The following is a 27,016-nucleotide window of genomic DNA, read 5'->3' as shown; positions in this document are numbered from 1 at the left end:
GGAGCCACGGAAGAACCCTCGGAGTTGGTCTGGGGAGCTGGGGGGAAGGAAAGGGATGCAGAAACGAGGACGGGAAAGGGCCAGCTCCCTCCTGCCTTCCGCCCTAAGAATAGTTCTTGCGACCTTAGAGAGGGGATGCGGGGTCTGAGCATGCTCAGCGCCTCGCTGGGCTCAGCTCGTGGAAGGTCGCCGTTTTCCTGGTGCTCGGCGTGGCCAGCCGGCCTGCAGCCCGGGGATTCGGACCTACGCTCGGGACTAACACTTGGGGTCGTCTTTGGCCCCTTCTTTCCCTTCCATCAGTAACCACATCGCAGGCCGTTTGACCCCTCTCCTCGCCCGGGCCCGAGTCTCCGAAAGCTCCCCGACTCGAGGCGATGGGGCCGGTGGGACACGCCAGTCACCCGCGGGCGCAGAGGCCGCGGACCCCGGGCGGGATAGGACTGGGGCGGGGCCACGTTCCCGGCGGCGGGCAGGGCCTGGCATCTCGGCGAGGGGCGGGGCTTGGCCTTTCGGCGGGGGGGCGGGGCCTGGCCTTTCGGCGGGGCGGGCGGGCCCGGGATCTCCGCGGGGGGCGGGGCGCGCCGGGAAAAGTTCCGGGAAGGTGGGCCTCCCGCCCAGGCCCGGCGCGGAAGTTGCCGGTGGTCAGTACCCTGTCGGCCAGGCCCGCAGCCATGTCGTCTGGGAACGCGGGGTCTGGCGGGCGGGAGGGCGCCCCGCGCGCCGCTGCCGCGCTCTGCGGCCTGTACCACGAGGCGGGGCAGAGGCTGAGGCGCCTGCAGGACCAGCTGGCCGCCCGGGACGTCCTCATAGCGCGCCTCCGCGCCCGTCTGGCCGCGCTCGAGGGGGACACGGCGCCGTCGCTCGTGGACGCGCTGCTGGAGCAGGTGGCGCGCTTCCGGGAGCAGCTGCGGCAGCGGGACGGCGGCGCCGCGGAGGCCGCGCTGCGCCAGGTGCGGGGCGGAGGGGCCGCAGGCGGCGGAGAGGCCGCAAGGGGGCCGCGCGAGCCACGCTTCCTCGGCGCGCGGGCCCCGTGCCCGCCGTGTCCCCGGAGTGCGTGCGCCCGTCGGGCGTGAGGGCTGTGTGGTCTGGTTGGGTCTGAGCGGTTTGTGTCTGGGGGGTTCTGGGCGGGTGCGCGCCGCGTTAGGCCTGAGTGTGTCGTGTCGGGTTCTGAGGGGTGTGTGTTTGGGTTACGTAGAGGGTCTGCTCCCTCGCTGGCTTCTGAGGGTTGTGTCTGTCCGTGTTGGTTCTGAGTGTCGTGTGGGCTCACGTTGGGTTCTGAGAGCTGTGTGTACCTGTGGGTGTGAGGCTTGTTTTGCCATTGTCGGTTCTCAGGGGTGTGCCTGTCGGTTTTGGTTCTGCGTTGGTTCTGAGGAGTGTGTGTCTCTGAGTTGCGTGCTGGAGGGTGTGTATGCCCATTTCTGTTCTGGGGGTTGTGCACCTGGGTCTAAGGGTTGCTGTGTCCGCGTTGGTTCTCGGGTGTCCGAGTGATCTGCTCCCATGTTAGGTCTGAGGGCTGTGTCTTCCCGTGTTCAGCTCTGAGAGGTTTGTGCCTGTGTGGCTTCTCAAGGGTGTGTGTCTGTATTGGGTCTGAGTGGTGTGTGTCTGTGTTGATCCCGGATGTGTTTATCCCTGTTGGGTCTGAGTTGTGTGTGTGCCCCTGTGTAGAGTCTGGGGCTGTGTCTGCGCCCATGGTGGGTTCTGAAGGGTGTGTTTCCTCAGTCGTGTTGAGGGGTGTGTGTATGTGTTGATTCTGAGGGTTATGTGCTCACTTTGGTTCTGAGGGCTGTGTGCCTGTGTTGTGTTTGAGGGTTACGTGTGTCCATGTTAATTCTAAGGCGTATGTGTTTGTGTTGGTTCTGAGGCATGTTTGTGTGTGTTGGAGTCTGAGGAGTGGAGTCCTTGTTGGTTCTCGGGTGTGTGTGTTCATGTTGTGTCTGCGGGTTATGTGTCTGAGTGGTTCTCAGTGGTGTGTCTGTGTTGGGTGTTGAGGGTGTGTGTCTGCTCTGAAGGGCGTCTCTGCATGTGTTGGGTTCTGAGCAGTGTGTTCCCGTATGAGTCTGAGGAGCGTGTACCCCGCTGGTTTCTGAAGGGTGTATGCCTCCATGTTGGGTGCTGAGTGGTGTGTGGGGATGTGTGTGTGTGTGCGCGCACGTGCACGCCTGTCTTGAGTTCTGAGGGTATGTGTGCCTGTTTGGACTCTGAGAGGTGTGTATGTGTGTTGGGTTCTGAAGGTTGTCTGTCTGATGGTTTTGAGGGTTGTGTGTGTGCTGGTGTTAAAACTGATGGTTGTGTACCAGGTGAGTTCAGAGGGGTCTGCTCCCATGTCGGGGAGGAGGGGAACGTGTACCTTTCTTGGGTCTGAGGGTTGTGTGTCTGTGTTGGGTTGTGGCGTGTGTACCTGTGTGGTATATGAGGTGTGTGAGCACTTGAATTGGGTTCTCAGGGGTGTGCTCACCTGTGTTGGGTCTTCAGTTTGTGCCCGTTTTGGGTTCTGAAGGATGTGTGTGCATGATCAGTTCTGAGGGGTCTGTTGCCGTGCTGCGTTTTGAAGAGTGCGAGTGCCTGCATTGGGCTCTCAGGGGTGTGTGTGTGTCCATGCTGGGTCTGAAAGGTGTGTGTACCTTTCTGAGGGGTGTGCGCCTGTGTTGGGTCTTAGGGATGAGTGTGCATGTTATTTGTGTTTGGGGCGTGTGTGCACCTGGAAGGTTCTGTGCACGTGTGTGTTCGTGTTGAGTTCTGCATTGTGTGCGCAGACATTGGGGCTGGGTGTGTGTGTGGGACATGCGTATAGGCTCCTGGTGTGTGTGTCTGAGTTGGGTTCCTGGGTGTGTTTGTGTTGTGTTGGGTTCAGGGCCACATGAGCCACAGTTATGTTCTGGATCTCCTTTAGCCCCAGCTGTGAATGTATCTTTCAGTAGTAACACTCCTGCTCTGCTGGGAGTGGTGACAGAGTGGGAGCCTGCCAGAGTGTCTGATAATAGACTTAAATCCTTACTTTTCCTCCTTCATATCCTTGTCAGCGATACTATGTCTATCTGTGTGAAATATTAAACACCCAGATCAGGAGTGAGAGTAACAGTATTTTTCTACAACAGTTTGGAAGTGCCCCAAACATTTTGGTGAACTCTGGTCTGTTATCCCATTCGGTGCATAGCTATTATCTGGGTTTTCCCAGGAAAGGAATTAGGCCTGCAAAAGACAATTTTCACTTCCAGGCTTGACCCTGCAGCCGGATTTTAGAGTGAAAAAGAGGCACGCCTTTTTTTCTTTTAATAAAAGTAATTTTGAATATCTGAAAAATAGAGGAAAGAATAAAGAATAAGATAACCATCCCACCACAGAGAGATGACCACAGAGCATAATCTCGTGGCCTCTTCCCTGCCTTTCATTTAACCATAGGGTATGTATCGACTTGGCGTGTTAGAGTTCAAGCTGTCTATACAGTTTTACTTAATGTCATGTCAGTATTTTCTCATCTGCATCATTTTAAACGCCTTTAGAAGCCAGATGTCTTCCTCGCTCCAGCTGTCTCCCTTTTCCTGGGCAAGGTGGATTATTACTCATCAGGGCAGAAGGAAGTCACCTGGTCTGCACCCCTGATCTTAGTGTCATGGACACCAGGAGCCATAGATGAGTGTAGATTGGGGACCAGAGCACATCCTACCCAGAACAGGACTCCGCTTGCAGTCTGGTGGCCATTGGTGCTCAGTTGACATGTGTCCCCAGCATCCTGTGGCCCCAGAGCCTCTAACCAAAACCCAGACAGAGCCAGGTCTGTCATCCTAGTACTACTGGTCCTTTCAGCGTAGGTTTTTTTTTTTTCTGTCTGCGTTGGGTCTTCGTTGCTGTGCGCGGGCTTTTTCTGGTTGTGGCGAGCGGGGGCTACTCTTCGTTGCGGTGCGCGGGCTTCTCGTTGCAGTGGCCTCTCTTGTTGCAGAGCATGGGGTCTAGGAGTGTGGGCCTCAGTAGTTGCAGCATGCGGGTTTAGTAGTTGTGGCATGCGGGCTCTAGAGCGTGCAGGCTTCAGTAGTTGTGGCTCATGGGCTCCAGAGCGCTGGCTCAGTAGTTGTGGCGCACGGGCTTAGTTGCTCCGCGGCATTTGGGATCTTCCCGGACTAGGACTCGAACCAGTGTCCCCTGCATTGGCAGGCAGATTCCTGACCACTGCACCACCAGGGAAGTCCCTCAATATAAGTTTTGTTTTAGGATTTTAAATTATTTCAGGAGCAATTTAATATCTGATGTCTTATGCAATTAAATATTTGTTGCTTACCCCTACATCTTTCTGGGGTTGGTCAGAGAACCTGGGGAGGAATGGAGATGTTTATCACCTCCCAGAGGCCCTGGATTCACTGAAGTAGCTGTGCAGCGTGAAAACAATGAGAGGAATTGGTCAACAGGTTGGTCTCATCAGTGGTCATGTCAGCCAGCTGGTTAGGAGCAGGGACCCTGGACTGGTGAGGACTGAGGGCTCCCAAAGAAGATGCTGAGGCTCACAGGTGTGGATGGACTGCCAGGTGACCAGTGCATCTGTGGCCAAGGTGTAGCCAGTGTGTGATGGGACCAGATCAGTCTTGAGAATTCTGGTCTTTTTTGCCACCACAGTGGGACTCAAGACGTTGCCTTATTTGTACCATGAGGCCTGGATGGATGACTCTGCAAAGCTCTTCCAGTTAAGATTTTCTGGAATGATGGCACTGATTCGTTGTGCAGGCTGTAACTGCTCAACCCCGTCTCACCACTGCCTTGGGGACTAGCCTCATGGACCCTGCTTGGTCCTGATGTAGCAACTTGTGGCTTTTCTTTCCCTATGCTGCCATGCCCTCTGTAAGTGGAACAGCGTACACTCTTTACAGTAGGTTATATTAGGTTTTGCGTGCGTGTGTGTGTGTGTGTATGTATTGTGTGTTTATTGTGTGTTTGTTTTTACCATCTATCGTCATACCTCTTTTGATCTGTACAACTGAAGCTCTATACCATTAAACATAATTCCCCACCTCCCTACTTTGTCCCCTACTGACCCCTCCCCTCCCCACCCCCCACTGGCAACCACCATTTTACTCTCTGTCTCTATGATTTTGACTACTGTAGATACCTCCTATAAGTAGAATCATGCAGTATTTGTCTTTTTGTGACTGGTTTATTTCACTTAGCGTGATGTCCTCAAGGTTCATCCATATTGTAACATGTGTCAGAATCTCCTTCCTTTTTAAGGCTGAGTAATACTCCATTATAGGTATAGACCACATTTTGCTTATCTACTCATCTGTTGATGGACACTTGGGTTGCTTCCATGTTTTAGCTCTTATGAATATCACTGCTGCTATGAACATAGGTGTGCAAATATCTCTTCGAGATCCTGCTTTCAATTCTTTTGGGTGTATACCCAGAAGTGGAATTGCTGGATTATATAATAATTCTATTTTTAATTTTTTGAGGGACTTCCATTCTGTTTTTCCACAATGGCTGTACCACTTTACATTCCCACCGACAGTGCACAAGGGTTCAAATTTCTCCACATCCTCACCAATATTGTTATTTTCTGTGTTTTTGATAGAAGGCATCCTAATAGGTGCATGGTAATTTAGTACAAAATGATTGTAGTTTTGATTTGCAATTCCCTATAATGATTAGTGATGCTGAGCATCAATTCATGTGCTTACTGGCCATTTGTATATCTTCTTTGAAGAAATGTCAAGTCCTTGGCCCATTTTTGAATTGGGTTATTTTGTTGTTGAATTTTATGAGTACTCTACATTCTGGATACTAATTCTTATCAGATATATGATTTGTAAATATTTTATCTCATTCTGTAGGTTGCCTTTTTACTTTTACTTGTCCTTTGATGTGCAAAATTTTCATTTTTATTTTCATTAAAAAACTTTCCAATTTGTCTGCTTTTTCTTTTGTTACCTGTGCCTTGAGTGCCATATCCAAGAAATCACTGCCAAATCCTGTGTTATGAAGCTTTTGCCCTGTGTTTCTTCTAGGAGTTTTGTAGTTTTGGGTCTTACATTTAAGTCTTGGATCCATTTTGAGGTAATTTTCATGTATGGTTTAGATAAGGGTCCAACTTCATTCTTTTGCATGTGGATATCCAGTTTTCCCAGCACCATTTTTAAAAAAGACTGTCCTTTCCCCACTGAATCATCTTGGTACCCTTGTCAAAACCATTTGACTATCTATGCAAGGGTTTATTTCTGGGCTCTCTATTCTGTCTCTCTGGTCTGTATGTTTGTCTTTATGTCAGTGCCACAGTGTTTTGATTACTGTGGCTTTGTAGAAGTTTTGAAATTAGGAAATGTGAGTCTTTCAGCTTTGTTCTTTTTTTTGTTTTTTTTCCTTCTAAGATTGTTTTGGCTATTTGGGGTCCCTTGAGATTCCATATGAATTTTAGGATGAGTTCTTCTATTTCTGCAAAAAAATTGAGCTTTTGTTTTGTTTTTGTTTTTGGGGTTTTTTTTTGGCTGCACTGCACAGCTTGTGGGATCTTAGTTCCCCAACCAGGAATTGAACCTGGGCCATGGCAGTGAAAAATGCCAAGTCCTAACCACTGGACCACCAGAGAATTCCCTGGGATTTTGATAGGGATTGCATTGACTTTGTAGATCACTTTGAATAATATTGACATCTTAACAATATTAAGTTTTCCAATCTGTGAACATGGGATATGTTTCTATTTATTTATGTTTTCTTTAATTCCTTTTAGTAGTATTTCATAGTTTTCATTGTACGAGTCTTTCACCTCCTTGATTAAATTAATTCCTAAGTATTTTATTCTTTTTGATGCTATTGTAAGTAGAATTGTTTTTGTGATTTCTTTTGCAGATTCTTCATTGTTACTGTATAGAAATACAACTGTTTTTCATGTGTTGATTTGTATTCTGCTCAATTGCTGAATTCATTTATTCTCTCCAACAGGTTTTTGTGTGTGTGTGTGTGTGTGTGTGTGTAATCTTAAGAGTTTTCTACATGTAAGAGCATATCATCTGAAAACAGATACTGTTTTACTTCCTTTCTTATTTGGATGTGTTTTATTTCTTTTTCTTGCCTAATTGCTCTGGCTAGAACTTCCAGGGCTATGTTGAATAGAAGTGATGAAAGCCAATATCCTTTTCTTGTTCTTTTTTTTCCCCAGCTGCGCCATGCAGGATCTTAGTTCCCTGACCAGGGATTGAACCCATGCCCCCTCCAGTGGAAGTCCTCCTTGTCTTGTTCTTGATCTTAGAGGAAAAGCTTTCAGTCTTTTACCACGGGGTATGATATTTGCTATGGGTTTTTCTTATGGCTTTTGTTATGTGGAGGTAGTTTACTTCTGTTCCTAGTTTGTTGTGTGTTTTTATTATGAAAAAGTGTTGAATTTTGTCAAATGCCTTTCTGCATCAATTGATATGATCATGTGTTTTTCCCCCGTCATTCTGTTAATGTAGTGTATTACACTGAACAATCCCTCCCTTCCTCCCTCCCTTCCTTTTTTTCTTTTTGATGAAATATGTTTGTGAACTTAACCACAGCAGAGTAGTATATTACCTAAATCTATGTGGAACAAATCTGGTGAAAAATTTTCTGATTAGAAAAGTCTAATAATATCATTTTCATTTCATTCCAAGGGATTGATGCTGAGTCATAGAAAACAAACATCAAACACATAATTGTGCTTCATGTCCCTCAGAAGGCCTCATTCTCCTATCATTATTGTTTACTAGATATTTATCAACAATTATCTAATTGTCTTCAGATATTGTAAGTGAGACTCTAATGATAAAGTTAGGAATGTCAAGAACATGATCAATTTGCAACATCTAGAAAGTAGAACCAAAGTACAGATGGAACTAATTCAAGGCCTGTCATACATAATGAAACTGATGCTCAAGAACGGCCTAGTCACTTTGCTAAAATTGGTCTCTGAACCTTCTATACGGCTGCCCAGAAGATAAATATGCTGCACCTCTTATTCTTTTAAACAGCCAAGGATAACCTTAGTCATGTATTTAGTATTACCTTTTCACTGTCTTTAAGAAGAAACCATGATGAAGCTTGCTAAAATTTTCTTGTGAGAAGTTCACAGGGGTTTGTAGAACTACTTTGGGCAACAAAACTGGCTCTTTATTAGGCACCAATGAGAAGCAAATATTACACTGAATGTTGAAAAGCTGTGCACTTAAATCTGGTTCTGCCACTTTCTTAGCCATGTTAATTTGGGCAAGTCATTTAGTATTCTAGTTTTGTCACCAGTAAAACTGAAGTAATAATACATAGCTCATAGGGTTATTTATTCATTCATTCAGCCAATAGTTATTTGTTGTATGCCAGATGTTTTGGTAGGCCCTGGAAATGCAGAAAGGATTGAGAAAGGCAGATTCCTATCTTTATGAAGCTTACATCTTAGTTGAGAAAATAGACATTGGAGAAATAATCCATTGCCTTTGTGGAAAATAGGACATAGAACACATGTATGGGATATTGTGAGGAACACATGATTTAACAGGTATATATGTATATATAATAATCTCATGCACATAATGGGGACTCAGAAGATGTGAATGTCACCTACCATAGCCACTCAGGTGTTTATTTACTGAGCTTGCATTTATTGGGCATGTTCCGTATGTAAGGGGAATATGTATAAGCAGGCATCGTGGGTTGTATTTTTCCATTTCTCCCAATAAGTATAGTACATTCATTTCACAACGACGTGTACACTATCAGGGTTGCACCAGTAGCAGTGTTAATCTATAGCAGTGTTAATTCAGTGTCATTAGAGTGAAGAGTGCGTAGAGAATAACACAGGAAGTGGCTATAAAATTAGATTGGGGGCAAATTATGATGGCCTTTACTACCTTATAAAGTTGTTAATTGCACATTCTATTAACCATTAGGCTAGGGGAATGCAAAGATGATCAGTATCCAATTCTTGCCCTCAAATTGTGGAATCATACATGGACATACATGATCACTGCTTGAAGCAGGTTGTAAAAGTGCTGGAGGGATGTGTAGTGGGGAAATACTGAACATAGTGTAAGTATGGAACTAAGCCAACTTAAGTCTCCAAATCAGAACAACGGTATCATAGCGTCAACTGCTATTTTTTTCCTTTAGCTATAATTGACATATAACATTATATTAGTTTTAAGTGTACAGCACAGTGATTCAATATTTGTATATATTGTGAAATGACTACCACAATAAGTCTAGTTAACATCCATTGATCATGTTTTGTATGTTTAACCACCCTTGCAGTCTGTGAAAAAAATCCCACTTGTTCATGATGTATAATCTTTTTAATATGCCATTGAATTTGCCCGCTAGTATTTCATTGAGAATTTTTGCATCAACATTCATAAGGGATATTGGTCTGTAGTTTTGTTGTAGTGTCTTTGTCTGGCTTTGGTCTCAGGGTAATGCTGGCCTCATAGAATGAGTTAGGAAGTGTTCCTTCCTCTTCATTTTTTTTGGAACAGCTTAGGAAGAATTGGTATTAATTCTTCTTTAAATGTTTGATAGAATTCACCGGTGAAGCCATCAGTTCCAGGACTTGTTGTTGTTGGGAGATTTTTAATTACTGATTCAATTTCCTTACTAGTTAGAGGTCTTTTCAGTTTTTATATTTCTCTGTGATTTGGTCTGGTAGGTGTTGTGTTTCTATGAATTTGTTTCATCCAGGTTATCCAATTTGCTGGTGTACAGTTCATAGTACTCATTTTATAATCATTTTTATTTTTGTAGAATTGTCAGTAATGTCTCTACTTGCATTTTTTTTTTTTTTTTTTTTTGGCCATGCCACGTGGCTTGTGGGATCTTAGTTCCCTGACCAGGAATTGAACCCGGGCCCTGGGCAGTGAAAGCGTGGAGTCCTAACCGCTGGACCGCCAGGGAATTCCCTCTACTTGCATTTCTGATTTTAGTAATTTGAATCTTCTGTATTTCTTTTTGTAGTCTGTCTAGCTAAAGGTTTATCCATTTTGCTGATCTTTTTGAAGAACCAACTTTTGGTTTCATCGATTTCTCTAGTAGTTTTTCTGTTCTCTATTTCATTTGTCTCTGCTTTATTCTTCCTCCCTTTTGCTAGCTTTGAGTTTAGTTTTTTCTTCTTTTTCTAGTTCCTTAAGTTGTAAAGTTAGGTTGTTGATTGGAGACTTTTCTTGTTTTTAAATGTAAGTTTTATATATATATATATTTTTAAAATTTTTTTTATTTTTTATTTTTTTGCGGTACGCGGGCTTCTCACTGCTGTGGCCTCTCCCGCCGTGGAGCACAGGCTCTGGACGCGCAGGCCCAGCGGCCATGGCTCACAGGCCCAGCCGCTCTGCGGCATGTGGGATCCTCCCGGACTGGGACACGAACTCACGTCCCCCGCATCAGCAGGTGGACTCTCAACCACTGCGCCACCAGGGAAGCCCGTAAGTTTTATATCTTTAGATTTCCCCCTTAACACTGCTTTCACTCGATCCTGCAAGTTTTGGTATGCTGTGTTTTCACTTTAAGTATCTGCCTTTAAGTATTTTCTAATTTCCTTGTGATTTCTTCTTTTGATCCATTGGTTTAAGAGTGTGTTTTCTAATTTCCACAGTTTTGTGAATCTTCATTTTACTTCTGTTGTTGATTTCTGACTTCATTCTGTTGTGGTTGGGGAGGAGATACTTTGTATGATGTCAGTCTTTTAAAATCTGTTGAGACTTAATATGTAACCTAACACATGGTCTATCCTGGAAAATGTCCCATGTGCATTTGAGAAGAATGTGTATGTTGTTGGGTGTTCTGTAGATGTCTGTTAGATCTAATTGATTTATTGTGTTAAGTTCTCTATTTCCTTACGTATATTCTGTTTGGTTGTTCTATCATTGAGAGTAGGGTTTTGAGGTCTCCAGCTGTTATTGTAGGATTGTCTATTTCTCCCTTCAGTTCTGTCAGTTTTTGCTTCATATATTTTGCCTGTCTGTTATTAGGTACCTCAGTGTATATAATTGTTATATTTTCTTGCTGTATTAAAACTTTTATTAATGTATAACATCCTTTTTTGTCTCTTGTAGACTTTTTTGAAAAAAAGTCTATTTTGTCTGACATTAGTATAGCTACTCCTGTTCGCTTTTAGTTACTAATTGCATGGAATGTAAATATTTTTCCATCCTTCTACTTTCTTTTTTATTTTTAAAATTTTTAAAATTTTATTTTTGGCTGCGTTGGGTCTTCATTGCTGCACGTGGGCTTTTCTCTAGTTGTGGTGAGCAGGGGCTACTCTTTGTTGCAGTGCATGGCCTTCTCCTTGTGGTGGCTTCTCTTGTTGTGGAGCATGGGCTCTAGGTGCATGGGCTTCAGTAGTTGTAGCTTGCAGGCTTCAGAGCTCAGGCTCAATAGTCGTGGTGCATGGGCTTAGTTGCTCCATGGCATGTGGGATCTTCCCAGACCAGGGATCAAACCCACGTCCCCTGCATTGGCAGGAGGATTCTTAACCACTGCGCCACCAGGGAAGTCCCCATCCTTTTACTGTCAATCTATATGTTTCTTTGGATCTAAAGTGAGTCTCTTGTATATAGCATGTAGTTGGATCATATGCTTTTATCCATACTGCCAATCTCTGTCTTTTAATTGGAGATTTTAATCCACTTACATTTAAAGTAATTACTGATATGGATGAAATACTTGTTATTTTGCTATTTGTTTTCTGTATACCTTATAGCTTTTTTTGTTTCTCATTTTCTGCATTACTATGTCTTATGTTCTTTTTTTTTTTTTTTTTTTCTGGTATGCGGGCCTCTCACTGTTGTGGCCTCTCCCGTTGCGGAGCACAGGCTCTGGAGCGCAGGCCCAGTGGCCACGGCTCACGGGCCCAGCTGCTCTGCGGCATGTGGGATCTTCCCAGACCGGGGCACGAACCCGTGTTCCCTGTATCGGCAGGCGGACTCTCAACCACTGCGCCACCAGGGAAGCCCCACTATGTCTTAGGTTTGATTTTTTAAATTGTGAAATATTTAAATTCCTTTCTCATTTTTTTGTGGGTATACTCTGTAACTATTTTCTTTGTGTTTACCATGCGAATTACGTTTAACATCCGAAAGTTGTAACACTTTAATTTGAATTTATACCAGCTTAACTTCAATAACATACAAAACACCTGCTCCCTTATAGCTAAACCCCACCCCTTTTGGTTGTTGATGTCACAGAATTAAATCTTCATACGTTGTGTGCCCTCAAACATAAGTTAATCTTTTAAATGCATTAGTCTCCTAAATTATGTAGGAAATAACGTGTGGAGTTACAAATCAAAATTACAGTAATACTAACTTGTAGACTAAAAATTAAAAAAATATATATATATATTTATGTCTCTTAAATCATGTGGAAAACAAAAAAGAAGAGTTATAAACTGTTGTTACAATAATACTAGCTTTTATAATTGCCCAAGTCTTTACCTTTATTGACATCTTTATTTCTTCATATAGCTTTGAGTTACTGTGCTTTGAGTTAGTGTCATTTCATTTCACTCTACAGGACTCCCTTGAGCATTTTTTGCAGGGTAGGTCTAGTGGTAACAAACTCCCTTAGCTTTGGTTTATGTGGGAATGTCTTAATTTCTCCCTTGCTTTTGAAAGACAGTTTTGCTGGATATAGGATTCTTTCTTTCTTTCTTTCTTTCTTTTTGGCCGTGTTGGGTCTTTGTTTCTGTGCGATGGCTTTCTCTAGTTGTGGCAAGCAGGGGCCACTCTTCATCACAATGCGTGGGCCTCTCACTGTCGCGGCCTCTCTTGTTGCGGAGCACAGGCTCCAGACGTGCAGGCTCAGTAGTTGTGGCTCACGGGCCCAGTTGCTCTGTGGCATGTGGGATCTTCCCAGACCAGGGCTTGAACCCGTATCCCCAGCATTGGCAGGCAGATTCTCAACCACTGCGCCACCAGCGAAGCCCTGGATATAGGATTCTTGGTTGACAGTATTTTTTCTTTTTTAAAGTATTTATTTATTTATTTATTTTATTTGGCTGCATCAGGTCTTAGTTGGAGCACGTGGGATCTTTGTTGCAGCATGCAGGATCTTTTGTTGCAGTGCATGGGCTTCTCTAGTTGTGACGTGCAGGCTTCTCTAGTTGCGACGTGCGGGTTTCTCTAGTTGCTGCACGTGGGCTTCTCCCTAGTTGTGGTGCACGGGCTCCAGAGTGCGTGGGCTCAGTAGTTGTGGCACGTGGGCTCTCCAGTTGTGACACACGGGCTCTAGAGTACATGGGCTCAGTAGTTGCTGTGCGTGGGCTTAGTTGCCCCACGGCATGTGGGATCTTAGTGCCCTGACCAGGTATTGAACCTGCGTCCCCTGCATTGGAAGGCAGATTCTTAACCACTGGACCACTAGGGAAGTCCCCAGCTCTTTTTTTTTCTTTTAGCACTTGAATATATAGGCCCACTGCCTCCGGCTTCCAAAGTGTCTGATGAGAAATCTGCTAATCGTATTAAGGATCTCTTCTATGTGACATGTTGCTTCTCTCTTCTTTCAAGATTCCTCTTTTTATCTTTTGCTTTCTAAAGTTTGATTATAACGTGTCTTGGTCTTTTTGACTTCATCGTACTTAGAGTTTATTGAGCTTCTTGGATGTTTAGATTCATGTCTTTCATCACATTTGGGAAGTTTTCAACCATTATTTCTTACTTACTTATTTATTTATATGTATTTCTGTGTTGTGTCTTCATTGCAGTGCACAGGCTTCTCATTGTTGTGGCTTCTTGTTGTGGAGCACAGGCTCTAAGTGCATGGGCTCAGTAGTTGTGGCTCACAGTCTCTAGAGTGCAAACTCAGTAGTTGTGGCGCATGGGCTTAGTTGCTCTGTGGCATGTGGGATCTTCCTGGACCAGGGCTGGAACCCGTGTCCCGCATTGGCAGACGGATTCTTAACCACTGCGCCACCAGGGAAGCCCCAGCCATTATTTCTTCAAGTATTCTTTCTACCTCTCTCTCTCTCTCTCGCTTCTCCTTCTGGGACTCCCACAATGTGTATGTTGGTCTGCTTAATGGTGTCCCACAGGACCCTTAGGCTCTGTTTACTTTCCTTGAATCTTGATAATTTTCATTGTCCTGTTTTCAAGTTTGCTGATTCTTCTACTGATCAAATCTGCCTTTGAGTACCTCCAGTGAATTTTAAAATTTCAGTTAATGTACTTTTTAGCTCCACAATTTTTTTGGTTTCTTTTTAGGTTTTCTATTTCTTTACTTGTATTTCCATTTTATTCCTACCTTGCTTTCTTGACTTTCTCCATATCTTCTTTTAGTTTTCTGAGCGTCTTTAACATGGTTGTTTTAGAGTCCTTGTCTAGAAGATCCACCATCAGGTCTTTTTCAGGGACAGCTTCTGTTGATTTGTTTTTTCCTTTGAATGGGCCACATTTTCCTGTGTCTTTGAGTGCCTTGTGCTTTTTTTGTTGTTGTTTGTTTAAAACTGGACATTTGGGTGCTTCCCTGGTGGCGCAGTGGTTGAGAACCTGCCTGCTAATGCGGGGGACATGGGTTCGAGCCCTGGTCTGGGAGGATCCCACATGCCGCGGAGCAACTAGGCCCGAGAGCCACAACTACTGAGCCTGCGCGTCTGGAGCCTGTGCTCCACAACAAGAGAGGCCGCGATAGTGAGAGGCCCGCGCACCGCGATGGAGAGTGGCCCCCGCTTGCCACAACTAGAGAAAGCCCTTGCACAGAAACGAAGACCCAACACAGCAAAAATAAATAAATTAATTAATAAACTCCTACCCCCAACATCTAAAATAAATAAATAAAACTGGACGTTTGGATCTAGTAATGTGGTATCTCTGGAAATCAGATTACTGTCCTTGCCTAGGATATGCTGTTTTTGTTTTTCTTTGGTTGTTGTAGATTGTCTCTGTACCAAGGATCAGCCTGAGGCATAAATTAAGGTTTTCTCAGCCTGTAACTGGGAATGTGTGGTCACTTTCAAGTTTTCCCCTTTTATGTAGTTGCTTTTGAATATCATAATCTTTAATGTCTGGCTCCCTGAAGCAGAAAAAGAAAAATTAAAAGGGGAAGGAAAGGGCACTGGCCCTTTAAATCCAGTAGCACTTCAGCTGGAGGGGGAGGGTCCTATAGCAATGGGGGAGGTGCAACAATGGCCGCCTGCCTGTTTGGCCACACCTCTGTGATCGGAAGCGGGACGCAGAGGTCAGAGCAGATACCCAGTATTTGGAGGACAGGGTCTTTTTTGCCCACCTTGGCTCCTGCAAGCTGTGTGTAGGCTGTTCCAGAAACAGGTGTATGGCCTCCAGTGGCATGGCTAGGGGTGGGATGGGTAGCTGCTACTGTAGGAAGAGCTGAAATTGACTGAAATTAACCTCAATTTACTGTCCAAGTGCTCAGATGGAAGTTGCAAGTCTTTAGGACTTGAGATCCAAAACAGTCACACTAGACAGATTTCTGCCAGTGCACTGTTTTTCAGGTGAGGAGAAGATTCCCGGTGCTCCCTCCTCTGCCATGTTCCCAGAACCTTCCAGGCCGTACTCGTTTTTGTCCTACCTGTTTGCCTGCTCCCCCCTGCACTCTTCCAGTGGGGAGGAGGTGTGCTGCGTCCTCATCAGTGCCTCCCCTGCTACACCTTCAGCGCATGGCACTTGTGGTGAAGGCCCAGTGAATTGACTTTTCTTAAATTCCCTGCTTGCCCCTGTTATCTCACTCCCCTTTCAGCTGCTGCTGCAGTCTGCACATGGCCAGCCACTGAGAGCTGCCCGGGAAGGAGAGAGGAGAGGACTGTGCTGGGCTGGAGAGTGTCTCCCCCAGGTTCCTTTCCACCTGGAGCCTGTGATTATGACCTTATTTGGAAGTAGGGTCTTTGCAGGGGTAATAAATTTAAATGAAGTCCTACTGGCCTGGGGTGGACCCTAATCCAGTGACTGGTGTCCTTATAAGACAGCCATGTGAAGTTGGGGGCCGAGATTGGAGGGAGGCATCTATAAGCCCAGGGTTACCAGCAACCAGCAGAAGCTGGAAGAGATGAGGAAGCATTCTTCCCTAGAGTCCCGGAAGGCACATGGCCTGCTGACACCTGGAATTTGGACCTCTAGCCTGTGAGAGGATACATGTCTGTTGTTTTAAGTTACCTAGGTTGTGGACTTTGTTACGGCAGCCCGAGCAGACTAATAAAGGGATGAAGTCCAAGAGGCTATGCCTCCTTTTTTTTTTTTTTTTTTGTGGTACGCGGACCTCTCACTGTTGTGGCCTCTCCCGTTGCGGAGCACAGGCTCCGGACACGCAGGCTCAGCAGCCATGGCTCACGGGCCCAGCCGCTCCACGGCATGTGGGATCTTCCCAGACCGGAGCACGAACCCGTGTCCCCTGCATCGGCAGGCGGACTCTCAACCACTGCGCCACCAGGGAAGCCCTGAAATCACAGCTTTTGATTTGAATAACTCTAAAATGTAGTGAAAGTCCACTCTCAGGGCAGGTCTCTCTTTACCATCCGTGTCTACTCCAGGTACACTTCTGAGCCACTGTGGAGGGTGACTAGGTCCAGCTCGGGGGAGTGTGGCGTGTCTATCCCACCAGTAGTGACAAGGCCACCCCAGAGCTGTGATGCTGGCAGGGGGAGACAAGTCCAGGCGAAGGGTGGGCCGTGGCGGGCCTGGCATCTGTGACACTGGAGGGAGGGGCTCCTGCTGCGTTTTCCATGGTAAGGACGTGGGACAGGGGCCTTGACCAGCTGGCACTGCCTTCAGAAGCGGCCAGTTTTTAAAGAGAACAAATAAATCCAAGGCCAGGAAACAATCAGCAGTGAGAGCCTGAGCTTTCGTTGGGGTTTGGTGTTCTTTTTCCTGTTTATGGTATTTTATGCTAAGAAGGCTGTAGTTGGTTCTCAGCTCTGTGAATGCCCCATCGCACTGTGTGGACGTGGCTTCACCCAGACCAAGTGACTTTGCACCAGCCGGCAGCCCCAGCTATGTGGACAGGCTCCGAAGGCCGCGCGTGGTGGCCCCCAGCGCCCCCCTCCCAGTCCTGCAGGTGCAGCCTGGTGCCGAAGGGCCGTCTGCTGGGAGGAGGTACGGATGCCGACCGGCCAGCTTGCAGAGAGACGCCTCTTCTCCTCCTTTGGTTCAGGGGTGAGGTCGTCGGGGCCAGAAGGTGGAAAAATGAAAGTAATGACCTTCCAAGAGTGGGTCTCACCTGGCTTGACTGGTACCCCTGAGATTGTGACATCTGTGAGTCGAGGGCAGGGAGGTGTGATGGCGTGATGGAGTGCCAGCGCCACATGCCTTGGAGCGGAAGTCCCAGTTGACAGGCTCATTCCCAGTGATGTGTCACACCCGTCATCACCAGTCCTGCTACTTCTTCCGCACTCGGTGGTGGACATTTCCCACTTGCCGGGGCCTGACCTCCTCATCTCCCCCGCCGCCCTCACGGTCTGCCTCGCCATCTGCCAGGCCTCTGCTCTTTCCTGTTTTGAGTCCCTGTTGTGAAGTGCAGATCTAGAACAGCCTCTTCCTCTAGGCCTTTGCTAAGAGAGCCAAACCGGTCACTCTTACTGCAGTTTTTCTTCTTTCCTCTCTTTCTGTTCATTTCTAGAGCGAAGTCCAAGGAAAATGGGAAGGAGAGGAATCTTAAACATTCCCTGAGGGAGTTCCCTGTGGTCCAGTGGTTAGGACCCGGCGCTCTCACTGCCAAGTGCCTGGGTTCGATCCCTGGTTGGGGAACTGAGATCCCGCAAGCTGCGCAGTGCGGCCAGGAAAAAATTCCTGAGAGAGGGGGAGGTTTCCAGAATGATTTCTGGGTCACCTGGCTGGAGTGGTTCAGTCACACGCTGGGCTTATCCATGGATTGGTTATCACAGGTGCACGGGGTGTCTGGGTGCAGGAGCGCGGGGAGCGGCCCTTGCCTCGTGGATGCGCGCGGGCCCAGGGAGCCGGGCTGGGACCCGGAGACTGGCTGTGTTCCTGAGATCCACCACTTGTTGTTTTATTAATTTATTTTGTTGAGGTATAGTTAATTTACAATGTTGCATTAATTTCCACTATACAGCAAAGTGATTCAGTGACACACACATGCATCTATACATTCTTTTTTGTATTCTCTTTCATTACGGTTTGTCACAGGATATCGAATATAGTTCCCTGTGCTATACAGGAGGACCTGGTTCTTTACCCATTCTCTATATAATAATGTGCACCTGCTAATCCCAAACTCCCAATCCATCCCTCCCCCTTGGCCACCACAAGTCTGCTCTCTACGTCTGTGGGTCTGTTTCTGTTTCGTAGATAAGTTCATTTGTGCCATATTTTAGATTCCACATATAAAGTGGTATGATATGGTATTTGTCTTTCTCTTTCTGACTTTATTTAGTATGATCATCTCTAGGTCCACCCCACGAATTATTTCTTAACCCCAGTCTTAACCCAGCCATGTGACCTCTGGGCATTTATCCCGTGGCTGTATTTGCATAAGGGCACAAGGAAGCAGCCACATGTCTGCCAGCTGGAGGTGTGTGTTCAGTAAATCTGGAATCTGTCGTGAAGCTCCAGGCTGTGGTTGAAAAGAACAAGGCAGGTTCTGTGCTGCTGTGGAATAAGGTATATTGCTGAGGAGGAGAAAAGCGTGTTGTAGCATCCGTTTGTGTAAAAGTACGTGTGTTATAGATGCTTATAAACACTCTGGAAAGGTCCGTGCCCAAATAGTGAGTAGTTGCCTCTGGCGAGTGAAGCTGGGGGCAGAGGAGCTGCTGGGAGAAAGGAATTGAAGTTTTCATTTGCTTTCCTTCTGTATGTTTGAATTTTTTATAACCATGCACATGTTTTCATTTTAAAGCAGGTAAGAGAGTAGTAATTCAGGGTTCCGTTAGTAATGTTGGCCCTGTATTCCATTCCACTGTGCTAAGAAGCTTCTCGGTTCCTGGGGTCCATCCCTCCTCGTGAGCACGCAGGAGGTGAGCTTGAGCGCCTCCCTGAGTGGAGCCCAGATCCTTCTCCTGCCACTTCCTCACGTGGAGCTCAGGCTCAACCCTGACTTTTCTGAAGCTGTTTTTTCATTTGTAGGATGGACTGGTTCATCCTGCTTCACCCCTCTTATGTACTGTTTATGCTGGTGATTACTTTGAAAATGGGAAAGCACAAAACTAAGGCTGGGTTTAAAGTAAATTGTAATTTTAAGGACTTTTTTAAAAAAATTAAGTGGGGTTGGGTATCTTAGTTTCCTAGAACTGCTGTAACAAAGTACCATAAACTGGGTGGTTCACAACAGCAGATGCTTCATCTCTCGGTGTTCTAGAGGCCGGAAGCCCCAGATCAGGGTGTCGCTGGCAGAGATGTGCTCCCTCCGAGGCTCTGGGGGAGGGGCCTTCTTTTTGTCTCTCGGCTTCCGGTGGCTGTTGGCATCCCTGGTTTTCTTTGGCTTGCGGACACATCACTCCAGTCTCTGCCTCTGTCGACATGCGGCCGTCTTCTGTATCTGTGTCCATGTTTCCTTCTTCTTATGAGGACACCAGTCATTGGATTAGGGTCTATTCTAATCCAGTATGACTTCATTTTAGCTCAGTGCATCTTCACAGACCCTAATTCTAAGTAAAGTCACATTCCCAAGTATCGGGGGTTAGGGCGTGGGCATATCTTTTGGGGGGCTACCCGCTGCAGTGGAGTTTCTACCCTTCTCATCAAGAAGTATTTGGAATTGCCGCACTTAGTAATTTGATGATGTAAGATCTAACATTATGAATTTGCTCATGAAAATAGAATTTTAGATGAAGTTTCAGTTAGAACTTTATGGGCTGAAAACTCCAAAGTTAATTATTCGTTCAGAAGCCAACCTCCAAATGAGCGCGTTTATCACCTCCTGATGGGTGTCCGTGCTGGACTTCTGCTCTAGGAATGTTTGTTCCTGATATTGCTTCTTATAGTCAAATCAACTGTGCTTTTAAATCTGCCCCTTAGGAAATCGAGAGACTTTCCGAGCAACTAGAAGAAAAAGAGAGGGAGACGAAGCAGCTGATGAGCCAGCCGGAGCGGGAGCAGAAGGAAGTGGCCCTGCTGAGGAGAGGCGCGGCCCAGAAGGGGCGAGCCCCGGCCGCCAGCGACATCCTGTGCCGCTCCCTGGCCGACGAGACGCATCAGCTGCGCAGGACGCTGGCCGCCACCGCCCACATGTGCCAGCACCTGGCCGAGTGTCTGGATGCACGCCAGCGCGCAAAGGGGGACGCGGGGGAGAGGAGCCCCGAGGTAGGCTGCGGTGTCAGCACGCCACGGTGCGGACCGAGGTGCAGCAGGAGGCCTCGTCTCGCGCTCAGGATCCCTCAGCCGTCATGGAGGTCGAGGGGCGCCCAGGGCCCCCCCTGCTCTCCATAGTGAGGGTTGCAGCAAAGCCCGCCCATCCGGGGATTTCTTCTAGCACGGTGGGAGGTGCAGAACGTGACAGGGAAGCAGGTGGCCTGCGTCACCAGCTGCCACCCCCAGACCTGCAGGTGACCCTGGTCCTCGTGGGGAGATGGCACTGTGGTCTCATCAGCCTTCGCTGAGGACGAAGCAGTCAGAGCAGGGGCGGGAGGGGTGTCCTGAGCAGGTGCTGGCATGCGTGCAGGCGGGCGAGGGGCAGCGCTTCCAAAGGCCGCAGGTGGTGAGGAATCTGCTGGGCGGGCTGGGGCGGGGGAGGGCTCCATGTGTCTCAGCAGGGCTGGCCTCGCCGGGGCCCTCCTGCAGTGAAGGGAGGACACGGAGCCCTTCTGTGTACCTGGCGCTGTGACCCCTGGCCAGGCTGTAGGCAGGGTGGGGCCAGCAGGGAGGGAGCCGGGCAGGGGGCGGGGCCGGGGGCCGGGGTCAGGGGCAGGCAGCCTACAGGACTGCGTGGAGCTGGGCTGTGGCTGTGTGTGCGGTCTGGTCGGGGAGGGGACAGTGTGGTTTCAGCATCAGGAATTCCCTACCTGGGAGATCAGGGGGCTCCTGGCTGGGGGTGTTGGGAGCACGGGGCGAGGCTGCCTTCCCTGCCTGTCTGATTCCATGCAGTGCACACCCTGCCCCGCCCAGCCCAGATTACTCTTTTCTAGGCAGTTCTCTGATCCTCAGGGGCTGCAACCAGGCTGACTCAGAAACGCGGGGGAGGCGGGGACAGGCCCTCCAGCCCCTTAGCAGCAGCTCCACTGGGAAGCCCGCTGGGGAGAACCTTGGTCTGAGAACCGGTCTGAGAACTGCCCGTCTCCGCGGGTGGATTCCACGAAAAGGGAACCGCAGAAAGCACACAGGCACATTTCAGATACCACAGTGCTCTCTGGGGGCAGGCTGTGACTCTGGGATTTTGAGTCACTGTGTCATTTCCCTCTGGGGATTTGAACACAGCCGCACGTTGTGTTTGGCCCGGGCAGGGGTGGGGCCGGAGCTCTTAACAGGCTCTACATCCGCGTCACTTCTCAGCCCTGGACTCGGCTGAGTCACCGGGGTTTCCCGGTGCCCGCTGGGTTAGGACGTGTAGTTCCCTTGTCATTCGAGGGGAATTCTCAAAAGTACCGGCACCAGCATACAGCCCACTGTACTGTTAAATGCACTGGATTCCTAGGATTCAGATGGACTTTTCGGCTAGCTCTGCCCACCGCCGTTAGGGCTGGTTTGGCACGTGGGTTTCCAGGCATGAGTCCCAAGACCCCGAGTGAGGCACGGGTGGACTGCCGTGTACAGAATCACTGAGGTCAACCCTGCTTGCGTGACGTGACACGACAGTGTGGTGGGCCCAGAGGGAGGGAGCCAGGTCCCTGGCCGGGCCTGCTCCTGGCGGCCCTGTGGCCCTGGGCTGGAAGGTTCTCTGGTGGACGGTGAGATTAAGCTTCCTGCCCTCCCGACTCCCGTGATGATGGAAAGTCTCAGGCATGAGAAGATTGAGCAAGGCTTGGCCCCAGCGTGGGGTGGGCTCGGGCGGGGCGAGGACCACCCCTCCCCCACCCTCGGGAAGGGGCACGTCCCACCTGCCGCAGTGCGGGCTGCAGTGACCATCTGCACCCTCAGTCTCCAGGTGTGGCTTCCTACCCTCTTGCCGCACACGACAGTCACATTCGGTGACACGGTGTCTGCTCTCCGTCCCTTTCTTATGCAGCCAGCGTGTGCAGATGGGGACGGCTCTGTCCACGCGGTTGTTGCGAAGTTACAGGAGGAGAATCGACTGTTGAAGCAGAAGGTGACTCACGTGAGTGTCTGTTAGATGCCCCTCGGGAAGAACTTCCCCTCACGGCCCGCAGATGAGGGTCCTCTCCTCGGCTGTGCCCAGGGGTTGCCCCTGCCCTCAGGCCACTCCGGCTGATGTGCGCAGTCCCTGTAGGCCCGACATATTTGCCTGAAAGGACACGTAGAACACGCCTGTCATTCTCCGGCCCCAAGTTAATTCACATGTGGATAAATGAGGTACAAGAATTACTGTCAAGTACAGCTTTTACGGTGGGAAATTGTAGCAAGTCTGCTTCTGTCTACGGCAGTTGTTTGTGGCCATTGTTGCCACGTCCTAGTGTCCCCTCTGCACAGAGCAAACTGAGACTTTTTTTTTGGCCTTCATTCCTTTTATTTTTTTTAAATTAATTAATTAATATATTTAGTTTTGGCTGCGTTGGGTCTTCGTTGCAGTGCGCGGGCTTCTCATTGCTGTGGCTTCTCTTGTTGCGGAGCACGGGCTCTAGGCGCGCAGGCTTCAGTAGTTGTGGTTCATGGGCTTAGTTGCTCCGCGGCACGTGGGATCTTCCCGGACCAGGGCTCGAACCCGTGTCCCCTACGTTGGCAGGCGGATCCTTAACCACTGTGCCACCAGGGAGGTCTCCTGAGGCAACTTTCATTTAAGGGGAGACTCACTCTGCTCCTTGTTGCTAGTGAATAGCTTCACAGTTCAGGTTGGCTTGAGAGCAGGTTCTCAGCCGCTGCCACCGTGAGCGTTCCGGCCTCCTCAGGTGGAAGACCTCAATGCCAAGTGGCAGCGCTACGACGCCAGCAGGGATGAGTACGTGAGGGGACTCCACGCACAGCTGAGAGGGCTGCAGGCCCCCCTCGAGCCTGAGAGGCCCTCCCCGCCCGAGCTGATGAGGAAGGAGATCTCCCGGCTCAACACACAGTTGGAGGAGAAAATCAACGACTGTGCAGAAGCGAGGCGGGAGCTGGAGGCCGTGAGGAGGGCCCGGGACGCCGCGCTGGAGCGGGTGCAGATGTTGGAGCAGCAGGTGCCCCCCACCCCGGGGCCGGGTGCTGGGGGGCGCTGGGGGCCTTTCTCTGAGCAGAAACGGCGCTGCCGTCTGACAACCGGTTGAGTGTCTGTCTCCTCACAGATCCTCGCGTACAAGGATGACTTCACGTCGGAGAGGGTTGACCGGGAGCGGGCTCAGAGTAGGATCCAGGAGTTGGAGGAACGGGTGGCCTTGCTGCAGCGCCAGGTACCCTGCAAACAGGTAGAACGGAGGCCCATCTCCCCCGGTCCAGGCTGGGCGTTTTCTTCGTGTTTCTTTCATCGGTTTCAATCCCTTTCTGCGTCTGCCGAGACCCTGATTCTGTGCTCCGGGCAGAGCCGTGGTGCCCGGTGCCTGGGGCCTGGTGGCAGAAAACCTCCCTGTCGTACCGTGTGTGTCTGTAGAGGATGTTGGCGTGGTGGCGTGTGACCTCAGGGGTGGCTGTCGTGCCTGTCCTGCACCCAGAGGGCGCGTCCTGGGCCTCGGGCTCCCTACTGGGAGCTTCGTGCACGTGTGTCCCCTCCTCGCTGTGCTGCAGGGACCCTGGTCGCCCTGTCACACACACGCAGCCCCTGAGGCTCCAGGCGTCTGCTGGCGCCCCCCAGCTCACAGCCCCCGTGCACGGAGATGGGCCGTGCAGGCGGGCAGGCCCCGCAGCTCACTCTGGGCTCCGTGCCGCCCCGCCACAGGGGGTGCTTCTTGGGAGGCCGGGCCTGGGTGGGAACTGACGGTTTCTCACTGCAGGACCCGGGCGCCCACACGCCTCTTCCCTGTTCCTCCCTGGTTCCGCCCAGAGCACCCGATACACATCCTCCTGAGGGGCTAGCACCCTGGCGGGGCGGGGATGCCGAGCTTACCCCGGAACCACCCTTCGTGGTTGGTGGGAGCCATCCTCAGTGCCCCATCCTGCGTGGCTGTGGACCCCACTGGTGGACAGAAGGGTGGCCCGGCCTGCCGAGGCCCGGGGCCTGTGCACCGAGTGGCCTCTGAGCCCCTTTCAGCTGCGGCCTGTGGCCGTCGAGCTTTGGGAGCACTGCTCGGCCCCTGGGCGACACCCCGGGGCGGGCGGTGGTGAAGCTGTGGGCCAGGAGCCAGGGTCCCGCCGCCTGGGCTGCGGCTCCCACACGAGGCGTGATGAGCACTGGGGGTTACGGCGCTTCGGGGCTGACGTCGGGGGCGATCATGTCGGCCGTGCCACGGGCACCCCTGCTGCCTCCAGAGACCCCCCCCCCCCCCACCCAGGAGGGACGCAGTTTGCCAGGCTCCCTCTCTGCACGGCGGCGTGTGGGGTGAGTCTGCTGGGGCCGCGGCGGGGGTTGGGGGAGTGCCGCCCCCCACCCCCCCAGCTCGGGCCTGTTCCTCTGTGAGCACAGGCAGGAGGCTGTTCACGGAGCACGTCCTCATTTGGGCCCCAGCACCAGGCAGAGCGAAGGTGCACGTCCCACTGTGCAGCAGGTGTATCTCTAGTTGCTGGAGCCCGAGGCCAGCCTCGTAAGCTGACCCTTTGCCTTTTTTCCAGGATCCTCGAGAGCCAGGCTCTTGCCGGGTTCATACCGGGGGCAAAACTCCCGGGTACTTAGAGACTGACGCTTCGGAGCTCGTGGCACCCGGTGGCTGGAGGCCTGGGACGGGATCCCAGCGGCCAGAACTCCCCGCAGAGGGCGGGAGCCCCGGAGCGACCCAGAGAGGCCAGGGGGACCTGCAGTGCCCTCACTGCCTGCAGTGCTTCAGCGACGAGCAGGGGGAGGAGCTCTTCCGGCACGTGGCCGACTGCTGCCAGTGAGCCCTGCTGGCCGGCGGCCCGGGGCCCGGGGGTGCTCCCAGCACGCAGCAGCGAGACGCGGGGCCCCCAGAACAGGCTGGGGGTGCTTCTGAGCCTTCCCCTTGGTCCCCCTTGGGTCAGGGGGCACTTCCGGTGGGGCTGGAGGGAGAGGTGGGGTTGGGAGCATTCGTGCCCAGGAGGGCTCAGCCTCGCCTCTGGTGTGGAGTTTGACGTCCGAAGCTGTCAGTCAGGCTGAGGCCGTGCGAGACATGGCGCGGGGTTCTCCCGGGCCCGCAGGACAGACCTGTCCCAGCCGCACCTGGGGATGCTGCAGGTCACTGGGACAAGGTGGCTGCCCGTGGGAAGTGCGCCCACGCCCACCAGGAGGCGTGCACAGCTGAGCACTGTGCCTGCGCTGAAATAAGGCTGCACTGCAAGAGTGGGTGCTGCATATCCGGAACTTAAACGTGTTTATGTCACATTACTTGTTTTGTAATAAATGCACTTGCTACAGCGACTGCTGCGAGTGTGCGCTGGGGGCTGGGGTGCAGGCACCCGGCACCATTTCCATCTGGGCCTGAGTTACACCAGCCGGGGAGGAGAAACACACTTTCTTACTGTTTGTCACCTGTTTGTTTGTTAGGGCATCCCGAGGGGGTGGTCAGCGGGAGGCCAGCCTGCCCAGCACTCTGCCGTCGGCCTGTTTTAGCTCCAGCCAGGATGTGAAGCGCTGGGGGTGAGGCGGGAGGAACCAGGCGCCTGGCGAAGGCAAGAGAGAGGCTTGCAGGGCAAGGACTGCGTGCATAGTCCTGGTGGGGTCAGGGCTGTGTGACTCAAGTTAACCTTCAGAACGGTCGCAGGAGGTAAGTACTTCTATCGATCATCCTCAACACAGGTGTGGAACATGAGGCACAGAGGGGTAAGGTCACTTGCCCAAGATCACAGTAGCAGGGGACAAAGCTAGGATGTAAACCCAGGCCATCTGGCTCCTGAGCCCACATTCTACTTCCCAACGTGCAGGAGCTGCCGGCACGGTGAAGGGCCAGCATTGGGTGCATGTGCTGTCCCTCCTGCCTGGAACACTTGCTCACCCTCTCCGCTGGCTAAGTAGGTCCTCCTCCAGTTGTAGTTCAGGCGTCAACTCCTCTGTAGGATCCCCGCGCACCCCACTTTCCAGGAGCCCGACTGGAAGGGATCAGTCGCTGCGGCGTGGGTGCTAGAACGTCACAGGAAGCCTCCGTCTCACTGTCCTGAGGAGTTGGAGGAGTTTGGAAATAGATGGGGACCTCCCGGAGAGAAGGGAGCTGCAGAAGGGGGAGCCCTCAAATCCTTGGCTGACCCCTGAACTGTGCGAGCTTAGCGTAAGACTCCAAGAATCCTGGGGCAGGAACAGCGGCTGGAGGGCAGGATGTGCTGAGGAGAGCTCCCAGCGGCTGTCCACCATAGGGTGGCAGTTCCGAAGTTGAGTCCCTTGGGGTTAGAGGGGCTGGAAAAGCTTGGTTTTCCTTTGAAACCCTCAAAGGGCCACATTTTAGGAGTAAAGTTGACATCTTAGGGCCAAATCAAAACAGCCCTGCTCTTCCAGGCAGCCAACCCGTAATTCACTGGCCTGTTGGAAGAAAATCCGGCTTTCTTCGGAGCCAGGGCCTTGTGCTATATTAACCACAGTCCAATACACGCAAAAAATACTAGACATACGGGAAAAAGGCATAATGAAGATACTGTTCACGCACACACACAGACATATCCACACAAATACAAGCTAACAAAATTTATATCCAGCAGACTGTACGACAAGAAAAAAGTATACTGTGGAAATTACTCAGGCTAGAGGGAGATGATTCTGGATAAAAACAAACATAGAAAGGAATGAAGAGCATGGGAATGGGGACTTCCCTGCTGGCATAGTGGTTAAGACTCCATGCTTCCAATGTAGGGGGCCCGGGTTTGATCCCTGGTCAGGGAACTAGATCCCGCATGCATGCTGAAACTAAGAGTTCGCATGCCACAACTAAGGAGCCCACGTGCCGCAACTAAGGAGCTGGCAAGCTACAACTAAGGAGCCTGCGACTAAGACCTGGCACAACCAAATAAATAAATAAATATTTTTT

General features: G+C 50.2%; 1 protein-coding gene across 6 annotated transcripts; it reads left to right on the top strand.

Moving 5' to 3' along the window:
* The first annotated feature begins 182 nt into the window (after positions 1–182).
* TNIP2 (TNFAIP3 interacting protein 2) lies at positions 183–27,013 on the top strand. Of its 6 annotated transcripts, XR_010942813.1 has the most exons (7): positions 564–950; positions 19,893–20,177; positions 22,036–22,125; positions 22,874–23,140; positions 23,246–23,365; positions 23,888–24,432; positions 24,663–24,802. XR_010942813.1 is itself a non-coding variant. In XM_067734898.1 (6 exons), exons 1-6 carry the CDS (start codon positions 375–377, stop codon positions 24,924–24,926), a joined length of 1,602 nt encoding a protein of 533 aa, XP_067590999.1. In that variant the 5' UTR covers positions 183–374; the 3' UTR covers positions 24,927–27,013. The 6 variants fall into 6 exon arrangements, 5 of the variants coding, with proteins under 5 accessions (XP_067590999.1, XP_067591003.1, XP_067591000.1 ...); XM_067734898.1 differs by lacking the exon at positions 23,888–24,432 and having other exon boundaries at positions 183–950; positions 24,663–27,013; XM_067734899.1 differs by lacking the exon at positions 23,888–24,432 and having other exon boundaries at positions 567–950; positions 23,246–23,350; positions 24,663–25,422.
* Positions 27,014–27,016: the final 3 nt, after the last annotated feature.

The sequence above is a fragment of the Pseudorca crassidens genome, chromosome 4 (assembly GCF_039906515.1).
Source record: "Pseudorca crassidens isolate mPseCra1 chromosome 4, mPseCra1.hap1, whole genome shotgun sequence".
Taxonomy (NCBI): domain Eukaryota; kingdom Metazoa; phylum Chordata; class Mammalia; order Artiodactyla; family Delphinidae; genus Pseudorca; species Pseudorca crassidens.
This window is presented reverse-complemented; position numbering and strand designations above follow the sequence as displayed.

Coding starts and splice junctions, on each gene's coding strand:
- TNIP2 (XM_067734898.1), top strand. CDS start 375: ATGGGGCCGGTGGGACACGCCAGTCACCCGCGGGCGCAGAGGCCGCGG. Junction 20,178..22,035: donor CGGGGGAGAGGAGCCCCGAG/GTAGGCTGCGGT, acceptor TTTCTTATGCAG/CCAGCGTGTGCAGATGGGGA. Junction 23,366..24,662: donor GCCAGGTACCCTGCAAACAG/GTAGAACGGAGG, acceptor CCTTTTTTCCAG/GATCCTCGAGAGCCAGGCTC.